The sequence below is a fragment of the Hemiscyllium ocellatum genome, chromosome 32 (genome assembly GCF_020745735.1).
Source record: "Hemiscyllium ocellatum isolate sHemOce1 chromosome 32, sHemOce1.pat.X.cur, whole genome shotgun sequence".
Lineage (NCBI taxonomy): Eukaryota > Metazoa > Chordata > Chondrichthyes > Orectolobiformes > Hemiscylliidae > Hemiscyllium > Hemiscyllium ocellatum.
The window spans coordinates 30,724,934-30,750,882 of record NC_083432.1 but is presented as its reverse complement, the minus strand read 5'-3'; the positions used below and the strand labels follow the sequence as shown (position 1 = coordinate 30,750,882).

Below are 25,949 nucleotides of genomic sequence, written 5' to 3'. Positions count from 1 at the left end.
GAGGGCTTGAATATAAAAGCAGGAATGTACTTCTGAGGCTCTGGTCAGGCCACATTTGGAGTACCGTGCATAGTTTTGGGCCAGATATCTCAGGAAGAATGTACTGGCCCTGGAGCATGTTCAGAGGAGGTTCACATGAATGGTCCCAGGAATGAAAAGCTTAACATATGAGGGCCATTTGAGGCCTCGGAATTTATAAGGATGGGGCGGGGTGGGGGGGTGATCTAATTGAAACAAACAGAATTCTGAATCGCCTGGGTAGAGTAGATGTTGGTAAGGTATTTCTATTGGTAGGAGAAACTAGGACCCAAGGGCATAGCTTTAGAGTAAAGGGAAGATCTTGTAGAACAGAGCCAAGGAGAAACCTCTTCAGCCAGAGAGTGGGGAATCTATGGAATTCATTGCCACAGAAAGCTGTGGAGGCCAGTCATTCAGTATATTTAAGACTGAGATAGATAGATTCTTGAGTATCAAGGGGATCAAGGGTTATGGGGAGAAAACAGAAGGGGAACTGATTGCTAAGCTTCCATCCCAAATCCCAAATGGTTACTGGGTTTAAGGACAGGAGAGAATTTACAATGTCCATCCCAACAGCAATAATAAATCACAGAAGAAACACTACATACCTAAAATAATAAACTGTAACAATAAGCTATTCAAAGACTGCTCCATGTCTGACATTTACCTTATATTAATCTATTAATAACTGTATAAATTGGACAGTTAATCCGTTATTGTTACAGCCTTGACTTCTGCTATGTTATGTTTTCATTTGTCTTGCCAGTTTGGTATTGCTCTGAACTGGTGAGTGCAGGGCATCACTTGGGACCCTTTCCTCTCAACACCTACATATATCTTTCCATAGGGTCACTGGGTTCAACTCAAAACGGGAACCAGAGATAATTCTTTCCACTGTTTAGTCCAGGAGTGCTGAAGTGAATTGAAGCAGTCTCACTACTGCCCAACGCAGTCTGGAAATTAAGAGTATGTCCTCCTTGTCAACCAGCTGAAGAATTTATCAACATTTTGTAATAGCTTCACAGCATCAAGAATTACAAATGAGTCATCAAGAGCCACTGTCCTTGTAGTTTAACGAGATATTTCTTTCGTCTGCCCATGCGCATGATTTAAGTTGCCAGCGTGATAAATGGTGTTGAATATTATACATTGCAAAATATGAGCACATTAGGTGACTGGAGAGAGACACATTTTGCCAGAAACAAATAAATTTATTTACACAAACACAAATGTAATAACATGATACAAAATACTGGACTCCAAACAATACAGAAAGGGAAGATGGAGTGACAGAGGGAGAAGGAAATCTGAGATTTACATTAATTTGAATGTGACAAAAATTATAAACAACTCCTACGATACAATACTGTTAATAAATCACTATACATACACTTAGCACTTCACCTAAATACAGACATTAAACTTATTGACAATTCTATTAGTGACACTGGGTGGTGTCAATGGATACAAAAACAATAAAAATGAGGCTTAAATGTAAATTTAACAATTGTTGTAGTTATACATTTGAAAATAAATTCAAATAGATTGTTGCCGACACAGCAAGGAAATGGTTATAGACAGACTGTTTCACCACATTGATACATCCATCCTCCAGTAGATTCTAGATAAAGGCTTTTTACCTCATAGGAACAAGTATATATCAAGGCAGAATAAAATAAACAAGAAAATAATTGTTCCATAGTCAATTATGGTTACCAAGACTGTATTGGTGAAAAGATTACAGCAACACAGTACAATTTAATAACACACGGCATATCTGCACTCCTCTGTGATACAGTGTAATGCAAGCTGTCATTAAAACTTGCTTCTTTATTCCTCCAACAGAGATGTCTATTATAATTATAAATTTAAACACCAAGCTTTGTATACCCCATTGGATAATCTAGCATAAGGAGTTTTGGCGAAGCAAAGTTTGCACTTGCAGAGAATCCTAAAGGGAAATAACAACTGTTAGTCTCCCAGTTTGAATATTTAATATGAACCAGGTAACTAATTCAAATGGCATTTTCAGTTTTCCTTTTTTTATATTTGATTTGATTTTTCTGTTGAAGGTGCTTGATGGAACCAAAAATATTATGAAGCAAGTCCATCTATCACTAAAATCTACAGGATTGGCCCTGGAAGAAGCATTTTCCAGACACTAGGCACACATTGGAAAAATCAATATTTGTACAGGAAACCCAGTTTCACTGTTTAAAACACATTACTTTCTCCATCTTACAGAGCAGTCATGCTAGATTCATCTTAAACTGTATTTAAAACAATGTAACAGCACAATTTTTTGTACAAACATTAAGATTTGAACAAATAATTTAAACAAACTCCCATCTTCACCCTAATCGTATACATTTATAAGGTCACCATGAAATCCATATTTCATTTCAAATCTCACTAACTTTAGTAATGAAATTGTTACTTTCATCTTGAAAGCTAATACATTAATGCTGCAGCATTCTCATGGTCAGAAAAGCCCATCCAGTGGACCCAAAAATCGAGCAACTTCTTGTTAAAACTTTCCATCACTTCATAAATAAAGGAATGAAAACAGGATTCAACTAAAACTAAAAGGAATGTATGCACAACTGTTACAACTGGAATCTTCAATTGCATTCCAGCCAAGACTTTAACATTACTATATCCACCCGAAGTCATTATTGAAAAAGTTATAGTATTTATCCACCCAAACAGCAGCAAATCTATGAATTTAAACAATATATTCTATATATACAATATTTATATTGTATGTCTTTAAGCCAGAAATGTAAAATATATTTTGTTTACTAAAATACATCAATACCAAGCTGCTTGCGTGAAAAAAACACCATTTTACAAAATTCACGCCAATGTTGCAGATGGTAAGTAAAGCTTCATTCACTGTTGTGAAATGCATGGACTGCACTTGTATTACCTTCTACGGCCAACCCAAGTACGGCAGCAAATCTTCAGTTAACCTGTATTGAGAGGCCCAGCCCTTCACTTCAAACATTTACAGATTCACTGAATCAATCTTATAGTGTCTGTCTACTGTTTACAACACCAACCGTGTACAACACAGGTCCAAGTCTGTCATTCAAGGTCTCTTTGATGTTATTTTCTATTTATGTGAATATTGGTTTAACAGCAGGACAAAGTCCACAAACATTCATTCAGTCATGGAGTCTCTCATCTATTTCTTATTTAGTAACACAACATTTTTTCTACTGGTGAACCTAGAAAACCTACTTCTCTATAACCTTTACATGATTAAATATGTACGTTTTTGCACAAACTAATTTGTGAAACTTCTTCATTCTTTTACTAGGGCCCGCAACTTGGTTTTAGTCAATTATTTAACCAGGTCTTGCTTATCTGCCAAGGTAATAAAACGTTTTGACCCTTAAAACACTAAATAAACAATCTTTAAAATTTATTGTGTAATGAAGTGGTGAAATCCCGCACCTCCATACACCCCCCATCCCACAACACCATCTAGTGTCCGATTACTCCAATCATTTGCTTACTGAGCAATCCTCTGTGAGCATTCAAGAAAAAAAAAGTATCTGTGCAAGTTATACTGCATAGCATATCTGTTCAATCAAACAAAGATTACCAGGGTTATTATTTTGCTTCCAATCAGGGCACTTAATGCCACAATTTAACAACCGCTGTATCTGCATTATTAAAAGCCTATTAACTTAATTAGTTTGCTTTCTAGTTTTGGAAAGGCATTAAGATAAAACATATATCATTAACGGCCTTCTTGATTAAAATACATGAATTGAATTCTACCAATTATTAGATGCTCAAATTAAACACTACTATTCATGAAAAGAAATAGTTAACAGAACATCTTAGAAATTCAGCTGAAAATATTCCAAAGTTAGACCTACAGTCCAAAAATCTCTGGTTCTCCTTTCCAGTTGAACCACAATACAAAAGCAAACAGCAGACCACCTTACCCAGCAGAAACTGAAATCTCCTTAAACACGTATTAAGGAGATACTTTTAAAAAAAAACACAAAATAAACATTTTCAGAATACATAAACAATAAAATTGTATGAAAATTATATCGAGTTAACCTCTCTTTTTAAATTTAAAGCTTTCAAGGTAACAAAGAACAAGGGAACCAAATTAGGCTACTTCAAATAGCAACCAGAGAACCTCAAAAGATATACATAACAATATTACAAGACTATTTACACAACTAAACAAAAAACAAAAATCAAGATAACAATTGGTCATCAGCAAATTCACAAATAAGGTTTAAGAAATATTACAAAAAAGAAATAAATAAATCAAACCTAAAGTTTATACAGAGAGGGGTATTGTTCATCAATGTGATTAAAAGTAGCTGAAGATTTTTAAATTGGGTGATCATGTCATCTTTGACTATGTTCCAAAAACCAACAGCAGTATTTCACTGATGTAAATTAAGGCATTTAAAAATGAAGTTGTGAGTTTCAACTACTTTTTTTTGAAAAAGGCACAAATTTCCTTTCAATTCTCATGACAAAATTATTATGCTGCTTCCTCTCCATCATTTTTTCTTTCCTGCTTTTCAACATCCTCTTGGAAGCAGACTTATCAACTCTTATAACCATTTCAAACGTTCACATCTTACCACTGCACTTAGGCTAGAGATCTGAAATCAAAGCCTCAAGTGTTTTGTAACCTTTAAAACATTATTCTCCCTTAAGGGAGAACAGATGAACTTTGAAGAAATACAAAGCTGCGGTGTCCCTTTAAACTCTTCCAATTTCAGGTCTTCAAATACAGACAGATTGGCTCGTGAATCTAGCTTGAAGACTAGATGTTTTTCACAACAGTTCAAGTTCAATACAATAACACTGTCAGAGGCAGACAATGGACACTGTATGTCTGATAGACTTTAAAGGAGGTTACAAGAAAGATTCACACAGGTGACAATAATATGACCATTGGCACTTTACATTGCTGGCTCTTCTTCCATTGGTTCATCTCCCTGCCTATATAAAAAAAACACAAAAATAAAGAGTTTTTTTTCTAAATCTTACCATAAATGGGATCAGAAATAGAGATCTACAAAGTTTCCAACTATTTTAACTACTACGTTTTCTCGCTTTTTTTTCCAGGTAATTTTTAATTTCAGTTTGTTTCTCAAAATATCTCTGGAAATGCATCATATTTAGTTAAAAATCCAGTTGACCAGTGAGCAAAAACAATATTGTATTAAGACCATAAGACATAGGAGTGGAAGTAAGGCCATTCGGCCCATCGAGTCCACTCTGCCATTCAATCATGGCTGATTGGCATTTCAACTCCATTACCAGCATTCTCCCTGTAGCCCTTAATTCCTTGTGACATCAAGAATTTATCAATCTCTACCTTGAAGACATTTAGCATCTTGGCCTCCACTGCACTCTGCGGCAATGAATTCCACAGGCCCATCACTCTCTGGCTGAAGAAATGTCTCCGCATTTCTGTTCTGAATTTACCCCCTCTAATTCTAAGGCAGTGTCCACGGGTCCTAGTCTCCTCGCCTAATGGAAACAATTTCCTAGTGTCCACCCTTTCCAAGCCATGTATTATCTTGTAAGTTTCTATTAGATCTCCCCTTAATCTTCTAAACTCCAATGAATACAATCCCAGAATCCTCAGCCGTTCCTCGTATGTTAGACCTACCATTCTAGGGATCATCCGTGTTGAATCTCTGCTGGACACGGTCCAGTGCTAGTATGTCCTTCTTGAGCTGTGGGGACCAATACTGGACACAGTACTCCAAATGGGGCCTAACTAGAGCTTTATAAAGTCTCAGTAGCACAACGGTGCTTTTACATTCCAATCTTCTTGAGATAAATTACAACATTGCATTCACTTTCTTAATCATGGACTCAACCTGCATGTTTACCTTTAGAGAATCCTCGACTAGTACTCCCAGATCCCTTTGTACTTTGGCTTTACGAATTTTCTCACTGTTTAGAAAGTAGTCCATGCTTGTATTCTTTTTTCCAAAGTGCAAAACCTCGCATTTGCTCACATTGAATTTCATCAACCATTTCCTGGACCACTCTCCCAAACTGTCTAGATCCTTCTGCAGCCTCCCCACTTCCTCAGTACTACCTGCCTATCCACCTAACTTCGTATCATTGGCAAACTCGCTAGAATGCCCCCAGTCCCTTCATCCAGATCATTAATCTGTAATGTGAACAGCTGCGGCCCCAACACTGAACCCTGCGGGACACCGCTTGTCACCAGCTGCCATTCCGAAAAAGAACCTTTTATCCCAACTCTCTGCCTTTTGTCAGACAGTGAATCCTCAATCCATACCAGTAGCTCACCTCGAACACCATGGGCCCTCATCTTGCTCAGCAACCTCCCGTGTGGCACCTTATCAAAGGCCTTTTGGAAGTCTAGATAGATCTCATCCACTGGGTTTCCCTGGTCTAACCTACTTGTCACCTCTTCAAAGAATTCCAACAGGTTTGTCAGGCATGACCTCCCTTGACTTAATCCATGTTGACTTGTTCTAATTCGACTCTGCTCTTCCAAGAATTTAGAAACCTCATCCTTAATAATGGATTCTAGAATTTTACCAACAACCGAGGTTGGGCTAATTGGCTTATAACTTTCCATCTTTTGTCTTGATCCTTTCTTGAACAAGGGGGTTACAACAACAATCTTTCAAACATCCGGGACTTTCCCTGACTCCAGTGACTTTTGAAAGATCTCAACCAACGCCTCCGTTATTTCCTCAGCCACCTCCCTCAGAACTCTAGGATGTATCCCATCGGGGCCAGGAGATTTATCAATTTTAAGATCTTTTAGCTTTTCTAGCACTTTCTCTTTTGTAATGGCAACCATATTCAACCCAGCCCCTTGACTCCCTTTAATTGTTGGGACTGAAGCAAAGTACTTGTTAAGTTCTCCTGCTATTTCCTTATCTCCCATCACTAGGCTTCCAGCATCAGTTTGAAGTGGCCCAGTGTCTACTTTTGCCTGTTGTTTGTTTCTTATGTATTGAAAGAAACTTTTACTATCATTTCTAATATTACTGGCCAGCCTACCTTCATATTTGATCCTCTCCTTTCTTATTTCTCTCTTTGTTATCCTCTGTTTGTTTTTGTAGCCTTCCCAATCTTCTGATTTCCCACTGCTCTTGGCCACTTTATAGGATCTCTCTTTTTCTTTAATACATTTCCTGACTTCCTTTGTCAGGCATGGCTGCCTAATCCCTCCCTGGATAATCTTTCTTTTCTTGGGGATGAACCTCTGTACAGTGTCCTCAATAATACCCACACACTCCTGCCATTTTTGCTCTACTGTCTTCCCCGCTCGGCTCTGCTTCCAGTCTATTTTCGTCAGTTCCTCTCTCATGCCCTCATAATTACCTTTATTTAACTGTAACACCATTACATCAGATTTTGCCTTCTCTCTTTCAAACTGATATTGATGTATATCAGGGAAAATTCTAACTAAGAAATAAACATAGCACACTTGTATTAAATTACTCTTTTCTGATAGCAAAAATACAAAGTTTAAACTTATTTAGATTACTTGTATATTGTTAGACAGGATAAAGAGTGGAGCTGGAAAAAGCACAGCAGGTCAAGTAGCTTTAGAGGAGGAGGGGAGTTGATGTTTCAGGTCGGAACCTTTCATCAGGGCTTGGGGGAGGGGAAGGGGGCTGTGAAATGAATTGAGGAGGGGGTTGGATCTAGGCAAAAGGTGATAGTTTAGTGATGGGTGGATGCAGGTAGGTGGCAGCTGTAACTGGTGAGTGGGAAGGGTGGAGTGGATAGGTGGGAAGTAGCTTAAAAGGGGCAGGGTGGACAGGGAGGGCTCGGCCTGAGATGAGGTGGGAAAGTGGAGAGATTGGAAGCTGGTGAATTCTAAGTGAAGGTCATTTGGTTGTAAGCTTACAATGCAGAAGATGAATATTGTTAGACACCAAAGAAAGATCACACATACAGCCTCCATGGGTAATTAAAATTTTATGGCAGCTAGAAATGGAAATTTCAGGTTTAATCATAAAGTTTGTTTAATTCTGGTACAAGAAGGTAGAAAATTTTAATTCTTCTTCCATTAAAATTGACAAGGTACGCAGTAACTTGAATAAATCATGAAACAAAGTGGGTACATAAAACTGAAAAAAAACCCATCAGATTACATTTAAGCAATTTTGAATTATGAGTTTGAATTTAACCCGGGGAATAAAAATAAACCTGAAAATGAAGATGATACGATATATTATTTAAGAACTGAATAAATTCAAATGAGCTCTGCTAAAGTCTAGTGCAGGACTGCCATAGGAAACAGACCAGTGGACACATCTGTACTTGACAAAGTTACAGCTTTGCAGCTGAAGTACTTTAAGGTCAGGACCGCTAGTTGTTTAAACATGCTAACACATCTGGAACTATCAATTATTCTATTTATACAATGAAATCAGTGCTGAGAAATGCCAGCAAATATTAAACTTTAAGGTTTCAAAGTTAACTGTACATAAACCAATCCAATCTGTAGTTTCTGACAGGTACTGAAACTGAACTGGAAAGTGGCTTCCTATCATGAAGCCTTAATTGTTCAAAAATGGCTCTTCTGATAGGTCAGAAAGGCATTTCAGTGATTAGCTAAGTTTAGCACAGACTAGTAAGGTCCCAGGCTTGACCCCAGTCTGTTATCTGATCTCAGCAGGAAGGGTTATAATAAATCAGTCACTCTGTTTTTGGGCCATGGAATGGAAAAATAAGGTGTAATTTCTGCCCTTGACTGATATTCTGTGACCAGTTTTATAAAATGCAAGTGCTCAAACTCTGAATGAAGCTTGGTCAAGCACAGCTACAATGATCAATGTGAGGACAAAAAAATGATTATTTTCTGAAAATTACACCATTGTTGTGAGAATTAATATGGGGGTTGAAGAATGAAAGCTTGTAAAAATCTGCCAATTAATAATTGGTGCAACTTCAATATGTCAGGCTCTAAATAAAGTTCAATTCTAAATAACAATTTGATCACAAACCCAAAGCAGTATCCACATCCATAAGGGCTTGTGAGAAAGCTGCATAAAAAATGCTTCTCAAAATCCCTTCCTCTGCTGTTGAAATGGTACTGAAAGAGGTTGCTAAAGTGTACACACTTTTTGAAGAGAATGCAGACATGCTGCTTATGAAGCAAATGAATCATGAACACGGTTTGTCATTGATTTATCTACAGATTTGCTGCTGGCTTTGCCATTTAGCAATGGTTTTTGATTTAAGAATATTCCATGTTTACAAGACATATTCCTCCCAGGAGAAAGTGAGGACTGCAGATGTTGCAGATCAGAGCTGAAAAATGTGTTGCTGGAAAAGCGCAGCAGGTCAGGCAGCATCCAAGGAGCAGGAGAATCGACGTTTCAGGCATAAGCCCTTCTTCAGGAATGAGGCAGGTGTGTCAAGCAGGCTAAGATAAAAGGTAGGGAGGATGGACTTGGGGGAAGGGCGTTGGGAATGCAATAGGTGGAAGGAAGTTAAGGTGAGGGTGATAGGCCGGAGAGGTTGGGAAGAAGATTGCAGGTCAAGAAGGCAGTGCTGAGTCCGAGGGTTGGTATTGAGATAAAGTGGGGGGAGGGGAAATGAGGAAGCTGGAGAAATCTGCATTCATCCCTTATGGTTGGAGGAACCAGCTTCTCCAGCTTCCTCATTTCCCCTCCCCCCCACCTTATCTCAGTCCCAATCCTCGGACTCAGCACCGCCTTCTTGACCTGCAATCTTCTTCCCAAACTCTCCACCCCCACCCCCTCTCCGGCCTATCACCCTTACCTTAACCTCCTTCCACCTACTGCATTCCCAACGCCCCTTCCCCCAAGTCCATCCTCCCTACCTTTTATCTTAGCCTGCTTGGCACACCTTCCTCATTCCTGAAGAAGGGCTTGTGCCTGAAACTTTGATTCTCATGCTCCTTGGATGCTGCTTGACCTGCTGCGCTTTTTCAGCAACACATTTTTCATATTCCTCCCAGGACAACTGCAATTTACTTCAGGTGCTGTCAGTTATAAGAAAGCAGTAATATTGCAAGTGGAAAGACAGATTTAGACATTTATGCCATGCTGAGAAGAGCCCTGCTATTATAATTACTCAGGGCTACAGGCCATAAAGCATGGCTATAATGATATCAGGGGAAATAATGAAAATGCTGGTGAACCAAAAGACCAAAAGTGGGCGGCACGGTGGCTCATGGGCGGCATGGTGGCACAGTGGTTAGCACTGCTGCCTCACAGCGCCTGAGACCCGGGTTCAATTCCCGACTCAGGCGACTGACTGTGTGGAGTTTGCACGTTCTCCCCGTGTCTGCGTGGGTTTCCTCCGGGTGCTCCGGTTTCCTCCCACAGTCCAAAGATGTCAGGTGAATTGGCCATGCTACATTGCCCGTAGTGTTAGGTAAGGGGTAAATGTAGGGGTATGGGTGCGTTGCGCTTCAGCGGGTCGGTGTGGACTTGTTGGGCCGAAGGGCCTGTTTCCACATTGTAAGTAATCTAATCTAATCTAAAATCCTCATATCTGATTCTGTCAAAATTATTATGTTTTTGAAGAGATAAAATCTGATGGTGGGTTGGAAGTCTGATTTACTGAGTCCTACCAATTGCTTAATGATAAAAACAGATTAGCCTCAAATAAAGTTAATTTAGTGGCAGCTCTTCCAGCATCTGCAGACCTCATTTTTTACTCTTCCATCCATGACAGGAATAACCAAGTATACTTTCCTTTTGAAATTAAACTGTGCTAATTACTTAATATTATCTAAAAAAAAACAGAATTTCATGACATGTTACCTGGCCTCTGGTTCAGAATTGCTTTGTGCAGTGTCTACTGACAGAGAGGCTAATGCTGTAACAGTTTCTGCTTCTTCTTTTTCATGCTTTTGGGCTTCTAGCAGCGAGTAGCCTACAGTAGAAGCATAGCGCTTCACCGAACTCCAGTGTTTACCTGGAAGTCAAATCACAACGGCTTGGAATATTTGTTAAATTCTTAACTTATACGAATAACTATAATGATATACAGTGTTACTGTCCAACGCTGTGAACAGATATAAAATATGACAACAACATACCATGCAACACTTACACCACAACCATTCTTTCTTGAGTAAATGTAGAGAAGGCACTTCAGAGAAATTCCACAATAATTGCAGATCACAACAGAGTCTGATCTTTTTGTCAAATAATCTCTGTGCATGCCTACTCTGTTCTTTGTGATTGCCTCTTTAATCTATTCTGGGATGCGGAGGCAGAAGGCAGCTAACCAATAGAATGACATACACTGACATGCTGGTTTACCAGTTAATCCACTGAGAAGGCCTATACCACAGGATTACAGAAGGGTAATAAGGCAGAATGACACCTCTTGGCTCATCATGTCTGTATCCGTTCTCCAAATAAGCATCAAGACATTCTCCCACCTCTTCCCTATACTGTTGCACATTTAAAAAAAAACAATTAAATAACCATCCAAAGTCCACCTGAATACATCAATTGAATTTGCTTCCATCAGATTTCCAGGCAGTGCATTCCAGACTTGAATCACTGGTGTGAAAAATGTTTTCTCACCCAATCATACCCTCTGATTCTTGATCCTTTTATGATTGGAAACATTTCTACGCTACCCAGCCCCCTCGTGATTTTGAAAACTTCTATCAGATCTTCTCTTAGTTATTCTCTCTAAGAAGGACAGTCTGACTATATCCCCCCCATCCTCATAACTGAAGTTTCTTGTTCCTGGATCCATTCTTGTAAGTCTCCTCTCGCCAATCCATTCGCATTCTTCCTATAGTGTGACAATGGAACTGAACACAATACTCTATAGCAGACTATGGGACACTCGGCTCAGTTGACTGGACAGCTGGTTTGCAATGCAAACTAGCACCTAAAGACAGGTTCAATTCCTGCACTGGGTGAGGTTACCATGAAGGACCCTCCTTCTCAACCTCTTCCCTCAACTGAGATGTGGTGACCCTCAAGTTAAACCACCAACAATCATCTCTCTCTACTGAGAGAGCAGCCTAATTGTTCAGTAGGACTGTGATGACTTTACCTTTTAATCTAGCTAAGGTCTAACAGTTGTCCTTTCCAAGTTTAGCATCAGCTCCTTGGTCTTGAAGCCTATGTTCCTATTAATAAAACCCAGGATACTGTATGCTTTACTAACTGCTCTCTCCATCTATCCTTCTGCTTTCAGTGATCTGTACATATATATAAACTGCTCCTGCACCCCTTTCCAATGCTACCCCTCATGTTATTTCATATATTCATGTACTTTCTAACAAAATGCATCACCTCATACTACGCAGCATTGTACGTTATTTACCAACTTTCCGTCCACTCAACCAACTTATTTGATGTTCTTTTGATGTTTTAAGTTGGCCCTGTGCAAAGTTTAAAATGCTGTCAAGTTTTCTATCATCTGAAAATGTTGAAATTCTCCCCTGTACATCAAAATTGACATCATTAATATTTGTTTGGAAAGGAAGGATCTTAGAACTAAACCTTGCAGAACTCGAAGACAAACCATCTGGCCTGACAAATATCCATTGATCGCTATCTGTTTCTTATCATTCAGTGAATTTTGTACTTATATTGCTACCTCCTATTCCATGGATTAAACTTTTCTTGCAAGTTTTTTGTGTGCACTGTACTGAATCTTCTGGAAGTCGAAGTATCATTAGCATTACCCTTATTAACTTGGTTACCTCTTCAGAAAACACCATAAAAATAGTGAAACATAATTCCCCTTCAGAAATCCATACTGGCTCTTCTGAATGAACCCACCTTTTCCCTATGACTACTAACTCTTTCCTAAACAATTGTTTCCAGAAGCTTCTCCACACTGACTGGTCTGCAATTGCAGGGCTTGTCCTTGATAGGGATGACAGTGGAGGAACAATGGTGGATATTTCTGTGTATAATGCAGAAGTTGCAGGATCAGTTCATTCCAAAAAGGAAGAAAGATCCTAGGAAGAGGCATGGGTGACTGTGGCTGACGAGTGAAGTTAAGAAACATATAAAGTTAAAAGAGAAAAGGTATAACATAGCAAAGATAAGTGGGAAAATGGAGGACTGGGAAGCTTTTAAAGAACAACAGAGGATTACTAAGAAGGAAATATGCAGAGAAAAAATGAGGTACAAAGGTAAACAGGCCAATAATATAAAGGAGGATAGTAAAAGCTTTTTTAGGTATGTGAAAGGCAAAAAATGGTTAAGACTAAAATTGGGCCCTTGAAGACAGAAAAAGGAGAATATATTACGGGGAACAAAGAAATGGCAGAAGAATTGAATTGGCACTTCAGATCTGTGTTCACTGGGGAAGATACAAACAATCTCCCTGGGGTAACAGTGGCTGAAGGACGTGAACTTAAGGGAATTTATATTTGCCAGGAATTGGTGTTGGAGAGACTGTTAGGTCTGAAGGTTGATAAGTCCCCGGGGCCTGATGGTCTACACCCCAGGGTACTGAAGGAGGTGGCTCGAGAAATCGTGGATGCATTGATGATTATTTTCCAGAGTTCGATAGATTCGGGATCAATTCGTGCAGATTGGAGGGTGGCTAATGTTGTACCACTTTTTAAGAAAGGTGGGAGAGAGGAAACAGGAAATTATAGACCAGTTAGTCTGACTTCAGTGGTGGAAAAGATGCTGGAGTCTATTATAAAGGATGAAATTACGACACATCTGGATAGTAGTAACAGGATAGGTCAGAGTCAGCATGGATTTATGAAGGGGAAATCATGCTTGACTAACCTTCTGGAATTTTTTGAGGATGTAACCCTGAAGATGCATGAGGGAGATCCAGTAGATGTAGTTGTACCTGGACTTGCAGAAAGCTTTTGATAAAGTCCCACATGGGAGGTTAGTGAGCAAAATTAGGGCGCATGGTATTGGGGGCAAAGTACTAACTTGGATTGAAAGTTGGTTGGCTGACAGGAAACAAAGAGTAGTGATAAACAGCTCCATTTCAGAATGGCAGGCAGTGACCAGTGGGGTACCGCAGGGATCAATGCTGGGACCGCAACTTTTTACAATATATGTTAATGATATAGAAGATGGTATTAGCAATAACATTAGCAAATTTGCTGATGATACTAGCTGGGTGGCAGGGTGAAATGTGAGGAGGATGTTAGGAGATTACAGGGTGACCTGGACAAGTTAGGTGAGTGGTCAGATGCATGGCAGATGCAGTTTAACGTGGATAAATATATGGTTATCCACTTTGGTGGCAAGAACAGGAAGGCAGATTACTACCTAAATGGAATCAATTCAGGTAAAGGGGCAGTAAGAGTGATCTGGGTGTTCTTGTACACCAGTCAATGAAGGAAAGCATGCAGGTACAGCAGGTAGTGAAGAAGGCTAATAGCATGCTGGCCTTCATAACAAGAAGGATTGAGTATAGAAGCAAAGAGGTTCTTCTACAGCTGTACAGGGCCTAGTGAGATCACATCTGGAGTACTGTGTGCAGTTCTGGTCTCCAAATTTGAGGAAAGACATTCTGGCTATTGAGGGAGTGCAGCGTAGGTTCACGAAGTCAATTCCTGGAATGGCGGGATTACCTTATACTGAAAGATTGGAGCGACTGGGCTTGTTTACCCTTGAGTTTAGAAGACTGAGAGGGGATCTGATTGAGACTTATAAGATTATGAAAGGATTGGACACTCTGGAGGCAGGAAACATGTTTCCGCTGATGGGTGAGTGCCGAACCAGAGGGCACAGCTTAAAAATATGTGGTAGACCATTTAGGACAGAGATGAGGAGAACCTTCTTCACCTAGAGAGTGGTGGCTGTGTGGAATGCTCTGCCCCAGAGGGCAGTGGAGGCCCAGTCTCTGGATTCATTTAAGAAAGAGTTGGATAGAGCTCTCAAGGATTGTGGAATCAAGGGTTATGGAGATAAGGCAGGAACAGGATACTGATTAAGGATGATCAGCCATGATCATATTGAATGGTGGTGCAGGCTCAAAGGGCAGAATGGCCTACTCCTGCACCTATTGGCTATTGATATGATCACAGCTGATGATATTACTGGACAAATAAGATCCCAGATTGAAAGCTGGCTTGATGGATCATGTTTTGTTTTGGTTTGGTTTTAACCAAAAGACTTAAATGAGAGGTGGTCTCTTACTGAAACATAAACACACTATGTTATAGATTTTGTTTTAACAATAAAACCAAATTTATTAATCAAAGAAATGAAGGTAAATGCAAGAAACCAAACTTTTTTTATAATGCAAATTCAAAGAGCTTTAAACACAGTAGAATTATAATTTTATATCCTGATGAAGGGCTTATGCCCGAAACGTCGAATTTCCTGTTCCTTAGATGCTGCCTGACCTGCTGCACTTTAACCAGCAACACATTTTCAGCTCTGATCTCCAGCATCGGCAGACCTCACTTTTTACTATAAAATTATAATCCCATCCCATTTCTTTAAAATTTCCAAAACAATAACATCCCTTGTACAGGTCCAAAAGCAACCCTTGTACAATACTTGCACCACAGAAAAAAAAACTCATCCTGACACCTTGATAGGCTTAAAGTAATCACAACTTTAACTTCTAGACTTGAAATGCTGCTAGACTCTTTCTGGAGCTACCATACACCTAATCTTCAACGTATTCAGTTTCAAGTAACCTCTGAGGCTTTTATTCCAATACTTCTGGTTTGGGACTATCACTGACGCCTTATTTTAAGGAAATCTAGTTTAGTATATCCTTCTCAGGAGCACTGCTCTACATCACCATCTCCATCCAAGGATTTTACAAAATACTCAAAAATAAGTAAAACTACAAAAACGTCTTTCCTTTTAAGCTATGAGTGCTCTCTCAAGTCTAAAAAAATCCCAAAGTTTAGAATTTCTAATAGGCCTTAAAGTATAGTGGTTACTTTGCTAAATTGGAAAATATCCCAAATAAAATGCCATCAGTGCTGCCAAAGTTGCTCTCACAAACTGTTTAAAACAAATCAGCATGGCTACAGAAATACACATAAGTTAAGTAACAGGTTTGGACACACAGAAATCCCATACATCCTAATCCAAACTTAAAACAAATGATATCAAAAAAAAAACAAGGGAGCAATGTTTGTAATTCTCCAGTATTCTGGCAATTTGAGTTTTGGGAACACTGGAGACTTGCAAACCGAAATCCTATAATGGCCTTGCAATTGCCATTCTTACTTCCTACAATATAATTGCAATCCGGGGACCTCCAGTCACTTTATATACCAATAATCTATCCAATGATCCTTCCTTATCAATTTTTAACCCTTCTAGCCACAGACTTTCCTTCTCTGTCATCATGACCTGTGTTGCATCCACCTCCTTCATAAAAACAGATGCAACGTAATAATTTAATTCCTCAGCTATGTCCCCTGCCTCCATGTTTAAATTCCCTTTTTGATGTTTAATCGGCCTTAGTCGTTTTACCACTCTTTTTCTATTTATGTGCCTAGAGATGATGTTGGGTTTCTCCTTCATGATGGCTGCAGCATTTTCCCATAATTCTTTACTTCTCTAATATGATTTTTCACCTTGTTTCAAACTTACGGATTATTCTCAGTCCTCAATTGTATTTTTTGATGCTAGTTCATAAGCACATTTCTCTTCTTTAATTTATAATCTATGAGCTTTGTTATCCATGGAGCTCTGGATTTGTTTGTCTTTCCTTTCCCTTTTGGAACTTTCTTGTCCCTGAATCACTTTCTTTAGGAAGCCCATTGTTCAGTTAAAGTTTGCCCCGCCTACCTCTGTTCTGGCCTTATACTTACTAAGAATGCTGAGTAACAATGCCTTCATTCACAAATTCAGCTCAGCCTCCACAGCACTACAAATGTTAGTTTGGAATAACGCAGGACCATTTTCTGATTGGTTGAATACATTCACTGAGTCTCATGATAAATACAGCTCGACTGCCTGTAAAGCACTGATTTTACTGTGGAGAAATACCTTAAGCGTAGGCAGATTTGGAACAAGAACTTTGATTTTCTGATCGATAATTGCTTCAACAGTGTAGAAAGAAACACGCACCATGTCAATGCAATAGTCCTGACACAGCTGACTCCCTGAGAATTTGAAACTTTTGGTGAGCAATTACCTGATGTCTGGAATCCTCTGAGAAAGTGCTCAACTCAGAGTTAGAGTTGAAGGGTTATGACTGACTTAGCATTTATCAAGAGAAAATGGAGGAGTGAAAACGAATCTGACTCTTGTGAAACTGGTTAAACTGACCTCTCTGATTCACTATTAACTCACCCCTGTGACCATTAGAGGGATATCTAACTGACCTGATCACACTTTCTGGCTCCTGCCAATTGTAACCTCTCCCCCCATATACGTGTCCGTTGTCACCTGTGAACACAAAACAAGGGTACTCTGCTCCACCATTCAATAATGTCACAGCTGATTGGATTAACCTGATTTTGTGGCTTGCAATATTCTCTGAAATTGATGGTCTGTGGAGGTCAGGAAGGCAAAAACTCATACAAACATGCTGAGCTTTCAGAACAAATACCAATGACCTACCAGGTTGTTTACACTCACTTCTAGTGGCTTAAGTATGGAGAGAACACAGCCCTTGAAGATGTGCTGTGCACTGTGGGAGGCAGTATTTTTGGTTAAGTTTTTTTTACAACATTGCTCCCCAAGTCAGGGCTTTAAGTGCTGGCAGCATTGTAATGTAAATTTAGCATTAAGCAACAGCCATTTTAGAAGTGGCTCAAAATTTGCAAGTATTTTTTTAACCAGCATTATTGTCAAACGGTCTTATGACAGATATTTATTACATCAATGTGTTAATAAGCCGTTAGGTTATGTACAATGAGACAACTTACTCTGAATTTCTATGACTTTTTCTAGTGATGCAACAGCATTTGTGTTGGGTTTTTGTTGAAGTATTTCTTGTGGAAGAGGATCAAGCTAGCGAATAAAATAAATAATACATTATTATAGACAAGCATAATTACGCCACTATTGCCTGGAAATAAATAACCTTGTGACTTTTATTTTCCACTTTCAAAAAGTGAGATTTTAAATTATAAGAGTTACTGCTTCTACTAACTGAATTTGTAATGCATTCTTGATCATCAAAATTCTCGGTATGTACGTTAACAAAAGAAATTGATTGGAAAAGTTTAAATGTCCTAAAGACTAAGACACAGTGAGATTTTAGCTGAATCACTGAAATGTTAATGACATTATTTACTTAAACTACATTCTACACTCCAATATATCAAGCATGGATTGTCAGTTTAGCACCTATGCCTGTTAAGTTAACGTAGAATGTTTACAACATGGTCTGGTTTTGATTTTGACTGTGCATACCTCATTACCCAGCAGGGCTGAAACACAGGACTCGGATGCATCACAGATGGCAGTGAGATCATGTCCTCCTTCCAAAGCAAGAACCACACGTCCTGCAGCTAGCTTCATCAGCTGTTTGGTCAGGTAGCCAAAACCTAAGAAATAAATATATATTAATCACATAAACTAACATTTATGAACAAAATTTCTTCTCCTTATTTTCTGCACACAATCATTTTGAGAATGGTAAACTTGGAAACACATTCTATCATGACATGAAATCATATCTTGAACATAATTTAGGATAATTAAAAACATAGAGCAATGTAAATTAATTCTATTTCCCTAATTTTTTGAAAGTACACCTATTATGCATATAATGGTGTTTTTCATGTTCATGTTTCAAACTTACAGCCTTTATATTTATTTGATAAGGTCAATGATCGAACATGGAAGTCCTTTGAAGATGTTTAGACTTTTGCTGTGAAATGTCAGTTCATCAACATTAGTTTCCTTCCATCTACAAATGCTGCACAAAAACTTCCAAGCATTATTACAGGTTGCTGTTTTGACTTTGATGCCTCTTCCCAAACCATTGCAGCCATGGTCATAAGTGAAAAGCTTTTTCACACATTGTTGGCTTATTTCTTATTAGTAATTTAACATTTACACTAATTATTGCAAATCTGAAGCTAAATGATTACAAAAATAATTTCAATTGCATGGAGTTATTCTCTTAAATTTCCAAGTAGTGTATGAATTTCAACAATTTAATTTCAGTAAAGAGAAAATGAAGTCAGCATTGACTTTTGTTCCATCCTATTGCTTGAATTATGATTTAATTTTGTACTTGTCACAACTTCAATAGTTTTCCAGTCTTACCACGTACAGCCCATAAATCTGGGTGCTGAAAGGTAGTGGGATCAATTATTTCCCAAGAGCATATAACACTACAAGCACATTGAAGAATGTGGATGTCATTTAATTGTACATTTATATCTGCTGTAATGGGAAAGATCAGAGGATGAAAGCTAATTGATATTGATCAAGCTATTCCTTTTTCTGCCATATAAATAAGACAAGCTTTTCAACAAAATTTGATTTATGATAGACTCTTAAGAACAATGAAAAATGTAAATAAAAAATAAGGTTTCAATTCCCTATTATGCGGCAAAGTAGTCAGAAAAAAAAGTTCTGCAGTATTACACTTTCAGCCTGAATTAAATGGGATTCCTAATGGTCTTTTTTTGTTTAAACCACTTAATAGCTATTTTGTTGCTGTAGTGATACAGTTCTTTCAAATCTTTTCTCTTTCAGAATTAAATCAAAGATAGTGAAAGAATAGAAAAAAATCTAGCATTCCACCTTGATAAAATGAGCTATTTAATATTACAAAAAAACTGTACTGTGTGCATTAAAACTTTGTTGAGTAGGAACTAATATAAAATGACTAATAGTTCGGTAGCATAGTGGGCAGCACGGTACTGTTGCCTCACAGTGCCAGAGACCCGGGTTCAATTCCTTCCTCAGGCAACTGTTTGTGTGGAGTTTGCACATTCTCCCTGTGTCTGCGTGGGTTTCCTCCGGGTGCTCTGGTTTCCTCCTTTCAGTCCAAGAATGAGCAGGGTATGTGAATTGGCCGTGTTAAATTGCCCGTAGTGTTAGGTGAAGGAGTAAATGTAGGGGAATGGGTTTGGGTGGGTTGATCTTAGGAGGGTCGGTGTGGACTTGTTGGGCCGAAGGGCATGTTTCCACACTGTAAGTAATATAATCTAATCATGAACATAGCTCTTTTGTTGTTAGCCACCTATTGGGTGCAAATGGAAAAGGCTCAACACTACACAGTGCACTAATGACTATATTCAACTCAGGTCTCTCTCTACAGCCACTTTTGTATCAACAGTTTTTCAGGTTAGATTCTTGGCGATCAGCAATGAATAATAGCTCCTGTTAATTATATAACTGCCAAACAAAAAGGTCTCACCTTGAATTTGAGCAGTGAACTAGAAACGGTAATGTTAATGGCAGCAAACAGAATTTGCATGTCAGACACAATTCTAAAATTGGCTCATGTTTGAAATTATGATTCAAATTTACATTCTGATTTTTTCCAAGTTCTCTATTTTATTTTAGACTCTGTGCTGTGATACTCAAAGTTTAATTATACTTTTAAAATTGAAGTAGTCAGTAATTTAAAAAATGTACATTTAATTAGGCTTTAGTTTTTTTTAATATACTCAGTCAAAAAGAGAGCAATGTATTTATTTATTTAAATGAAATCAACTTGGGCCATATATATCTTTTATTTAGGGCTAAACAGTTTTACCTGGGTGTGCAGGCTTAATTTGGAATTTTCCAAGTTGTAAATTACATTTTAAAAAGAAATTGAGAGAATTTTAATTAATTGGGTGCAAGATAATTTCTAAAGTATAAGTATAAAACATCATTCAAATTTTGAAAGTTGAAAAGAGAATTACTGTTTCAGGTACTCTGTCGCCTGAGGTGATAACAAAAACGCTTAACTCTGCACATTAGATATTTCTTAAAGGTTGGAACCCAGGATTGATAAGATTCTCATCGCCTCCAGAGATGTAATGAAAGTGATTTCAAGCATTTTTTTCAAATTGTGGAGGAACCATAAAAACACTGACAGATATGGGTGACATGGTGGCTCTGTGGTTAGCACTGATGCCTCACAGCGCCAGAGACCCGGGTTTGATTCGTGCCTCGGGTGACTATGTGTGGAGTTTGCACATTTGCCCCGTATCTGCTTGGGTTTTCTCTGGGTGCTCCAGTTTCGTCCCACAATCCAAAAGATGTGCAGGTCAGGTGAATTGGCCACGCTAAACTGCTCATAGTGTTAGGTGCATTAGTCAAGGGCAAATTAGGGGAATGGGTCTGGGTGGGTTACTCTTCGGAGGGTTGGTGTGGACTTGTTGGGCTGAAAGGCCTGTTTCAATATTGTAGGGAATCTAATCTAAAAAAAACCCACCCTAACTTTTGAAAAATATTTTCAGACTCCCAAAGGGAGAAATGTGCCATGTTGCAGAAGATATTTATACATCCATTCATCCATTGCGTCTGCCCTGTGGAAGATGCTAACAACTCAAGTCTCAGTTGAAATACTTAGAATTTTCATGTTCAGAGCAACTTCGATGAGGTAAGCTACAGCAAATCTAATAAGTTAAAGCCATTTTTTTAATAATGGGAGTGATCAACCTTAAGAGAGTTCAAATTTTCCAAACTAACTTTCAGAGCTACGCTTTGGTTTCCCCTCATTGGGATCATTGAGAGTAGGGTCCGTACTCCTCCTTTCTGGCTCAGTCAACAGCATTACCAACGAGCCAGTGGTCAGTTGGTCTGAACATGAAGGCCTAGCAAAGTAAATTTCAAGATCCAAATTTTGGTGTGACAGCTTACACTTGGCTGTCGCGGAGTATCCACCGAGTGGTGAGGGATGGCCTTCCACAGCATCAAAGCCAGCAGATACCAGCACAACGTCAGGAGAAAATTCATTGGCAATGGGCATCACTACCGTCCTAGAAAACAAAAAAAAATCAAGTTGCACCGTTCTGGACTGCAGATAAACACAAATGCTTCACATTCAAAGGTTATATATAGCTATAATTGAAAGTGATGCAGGAAGCACAACAGTGTCTCCAGAAATTTTACTACTAACCATGAAAAAAAACTCCTCCGACCATTCAAGTTTAGTTTAGTTCATTCTTGGGATCAGGACATCACTGGCTATGCCAATATTTATTGCCCATCCCTTTCCAATTTATCTCACTGGAAAAGAGTGAGCTTACTGTTCATTTTAAGTACTAACAGATTGTACTATATAGGTTTAATTTTTGATAGCTTTCAATTCCAGTCTATTCAGATTTATAAAAGGGACACTGTCTCTTTAATGCCACTCAGGAAGCAGTTTCCTTAAACTCAAGAATGAGTTCATACCCATGAAGCGATTGAACAGTAGGTGGTCACTACTCACATTTAAGTGACTCTAGACTAACAAATAACACATGCCCATATGGTGTAAACTTTAGTCCAAACAGCATTTATCATCAACTGTATTGGCACCGTGGCATATAGAAAGCACATGCAATTCTGGCAATTGTGTGCCAAATGTAGATTTGTTTTCAATACGTCAAGCAATCAGTTTTAAAGAATGCTCATTTTTTATGTAGTTTTCAATGCAGGAGTTAATTCAATATGTATAGCTTAAATAATAAAATAATACTCTAAATGCATTATATAGCATATCATGGTGCCAAATTATCCAGTAAAATTCCAAATCAAATCTTGTTCTCTACCAAGTTAGCTGGTCTAAATTATGGCAAGTAGAAAGACACTAGAATTTGTCTCAATGTCTTCAAGCTTGGGTGGGAGCCAGGAATGCAAAGGGATTCTGTCGGGCCTTCGGTTCCCATTTATTGTCCAACCTATTTTAAATTTTACATATGTAGTAGTGAAATTATAACAGGATTCAATTTAGTTGTAATACCTTCCATGGTCATATAGGACTACACATAAAGAATTGTCACTAACAAAGGCACTAGTGAGCTATGAGAACACATGGGACTAAATTACAATGAGTTACCATTTTCTAGGAGAAAAGAAATCAAACCTGTCTACTGTTATCTTCATACCATAGGTTTGCACTATATATTAATAGATTTCAAACAGAGCTGTTTTATCATGAAGATGTTTGAACAGACGAATGAGTGCCTATGTAGATATAATCATTCTTTCTCTATAGGACGCACTAAACACATGACAGCAAACACAGTGGAAACATGTCTGGCTCTGCTGCCCCACAGGTTCCTGGAACCCAAAGATAACAAAATCTTGGTCAATTCTGGTCAATAAAATGAAAGTCCTGATGGCAAGAACAAGGTCCTTATAACAACAGGATTTTTACAAACAATTACATTATCAGTACTTGTATTAACCTTAATGAGAGCTTACTATAAACATTGTAGAGTCTAAGAAACACACGTTTTTAAAACCAAAAAATGTAGATGAAGTTTTTTTTCTCATAACATTCAAAATTATGCTGCAAAATTGCAACAATTCAATTCATCTGCCATCATCCTCGTTATTATTCAATACCTTGTTATAAATGTAGCAAGGTTTGCACCTTTTTTTGTTTGCAAACAAGGAAACAGCAGACATATGGCCTTTAAAGTCAGTAAAAGTCAGCTGAACTCCAATGATTGAAAACAGCACCGGGATAATTTTCTAACATCAAACAATGATGGCCTCAAAGACAGCAGCTGGAACTACACAAGTGTAAGAACAAACCTAAGTCTACAAAATTTGTGATATGCTGGGTATGCAAAAAGGAAAAAGGGCAGCCTTCTGGATTTCATTATATTCAATTATCTGATCCAACTTCAGCCTGACCCTGTAGCATGCAAGCAACAAAATTTGGCTTCTAGTCTGTTTAGTGTTACCCTGCCTGAGGCTCTTGACCATTTCCTGGAAGCTCCCTTTCCCAAAAGTTAGTTCCTTTGAATGAAACGTTTTGCTATATTTTTTTTCCTGCACTTTATTAGATTTTTTCCCCCCCAGAATCAACTGATTTAGGAAGTATTTATAGATAGTTCTTGAGAGCGCAAACTACAAGATGAGCAGGTCTAAATACACCATCTGTACAACTAGCAGTCCCAGCTCAGCTGCTCCAGTTCAAATTGCTGTGGTGTTAATTACATGCAGGTGAACACCTGAAGCAATATTCTAAGCTTGATTTCACTGGAAGTAAAATAATTATGAGTTTCAGAAAAATAACTTAATTGCTGCAATCAATCAATATTTAATCCTCAGGCTTTTAAATTAAAGCTTTTTTGTACGATGCTAATGAATTTGTCTGGATTTTAATTGCATTATTTATTTTAGTGGAAGACTGCTACATCTAGGGTGTTATGGATAAATAGAAGATGACATGTAGGTGATGCAGGGATATGTAGATATGGAGAGAATTGCTACAATGTCAGGTGAACTTTAGTTATCAAGAAAAGCATTTTCTAAATTTGTTAGTGTTGAAGAGGTTTTTGCACAAAAGCTCCATGCAAATAAAAATTCACCTGAAAGCTGTCAAGTACTCTACATCTCCATTAGAGGGATCCACACCACCTGTCCAAGCAATATTGACATTAAATCCGACTCCAGGTCCTGTTCCAACCTTTAAAAAAAGTTATGAAAGAAAATGAAGATGTCTCTAAACAAATTTCAAAAAAGAAATCACATGCAAGAGATAAAAAATAGAAACTTTTGCTCCCTGACTTTAATTATTCGTACAGCTCCAAGGAAGGTATGGACACCAAGGATATTGAAACATTTCAGCCTCTGGTTCAACTCTAAGTGCTACAAACCGAAATACAAATTTAATCAATAGACAAACTACTTGCATCTTTTTGATGAATTTTCTTTTCACTTGTTCATGGGATTTGACCATCTCTGGCAAGGCTAACATTTATTGCCCAGTTGAACTGTCCTTGAAAAGAATGCCTTTATTATTCCTCCTGCATTCCAGTGTGGAATTGAGAGAAATGCCTAATGTATTTTGGCCAGGCAACCTTCAAGGGAAATCCTGAGTCAAGAACAGCATCTCTTGTTTGTACATTGGTTCATAATTACAGTCATGAAATGAAGATAATAACAATTAATTTATGCTGGCCACCATTTTCAGGCCAAACCAAAATAGCATTCTTTCTTTCAAGAACAGGAGCTGAGTACAGTCAGTTCTTCTATAACATGATGGTCATGTTCTTGTGCAACCCCTGCGTTGTGGAAAAATTGTGGTTCAGAAATACTGCTTAAAGTGTTGGTGATGTAATCACGTTACAGCCAACACACATTTTAAAAATTCGTGCTTTAGAAACAGTATCCCCAATTTGTCAATCACACTACAGCGAATTCAGGTTGAGGAAACGCATGTTACAGCAGAAAAACTTGTTAGTGTGTGAGGAAGTCAGAGCATCCAATATGGGTAGTCCACATAAGTTGGCTAGAAACTTGTCTTCTCTAAGAAACTGTGCATCTCTATTGCTGAAAGGGATCAGATTTTTGTCAGTGAGCAAGTATAGGAACAATGGCATATCTTCGTGAATCGCAACATTGTAATGTGCATTAGGTTTGGAATTCTATACAGATGTTTCACTGAATCTGACAAAAAGTTACCTTGCTGACAAATTCCCACTTTGGGTTACACTTGTTTGTGGCTTGCTTGTTAACTCGAGTGGAATGAGGTTTAAGAACTCAATTCTGTTGTTGACATATTAAATTTATACCACTGTATGTTGAAGTTCAGTTTTTCTGAGTGGATGAATGTGAATAGCAATATCATCAGAATGCCAATATCAGTACTAGTTGTGACTGCAGTCTCTGTGACAGCAGTGTTTTCGTTGCTTAAGTAGGGAACACAATGTGATGATGACACAAAGCATTTGTATGATGGTGGGGGGGGAGAATGTATTTTGTGACTCTGACATCAGCTTTTCACATACATGACTGGTGTGTAAGATCAAGGGATACAGAGTTGGTGGCTATAATGCACAATTACTGCAAAGATGTTCATATAGCACACCATTTCAATTTTTTTTATCTACCTATGTAACACTGCTT

The 25,949-nt window shown here is 38.3% G+C and overlaps 1 protein-coding gene across 8 annotated transcripts in view; it reads right to left on the bottom strand.

The window, feature by feature from the left end:
• Window positions 1-4,223: 4,223 nt before the first annotated feature.
• hdac5 (histone deacetylase 5) overlaps window positions 4,224-25,949 on the bottom strand; it is a 376,118-nt gene continuing 354,392 nt past the window's right edge. For all 8 annotated transcript variants that reach the window (XM_060848955.1, XM_060848956.1, XM_060848954.1 and 5 more), the window contains 6 exons: window positions 24,410-24,507; window positions 21,741-21,859; window positions 18,342-18,475; window positions 17,852-17,936; window positions 10,812-10,965; window positions 4,224-5,004 (listed from right to left, as the gene is read on the bottom strand). In XM_060848955.1, coding sequence (XP_060704938.1) covers window positions 4,965-5,004; window positions 10,812-10,965; window positions 17,852-17,936; window positions 18,342-18,475; window positions 21,741-21,859; window positions 24,410-24,507 — 630 coding nt within the window. In that variant the 3' untranslated portion in view covers window positions 4,224-4,964. The remainder of the gene's footprint in view (window positions 5,005-10,811; window positions 10,966-17,851; window positions 17,937-18,341; window positions 18,476-21,740; window positions 21,860-24,409; window positions 24,508-25,949) is intronic.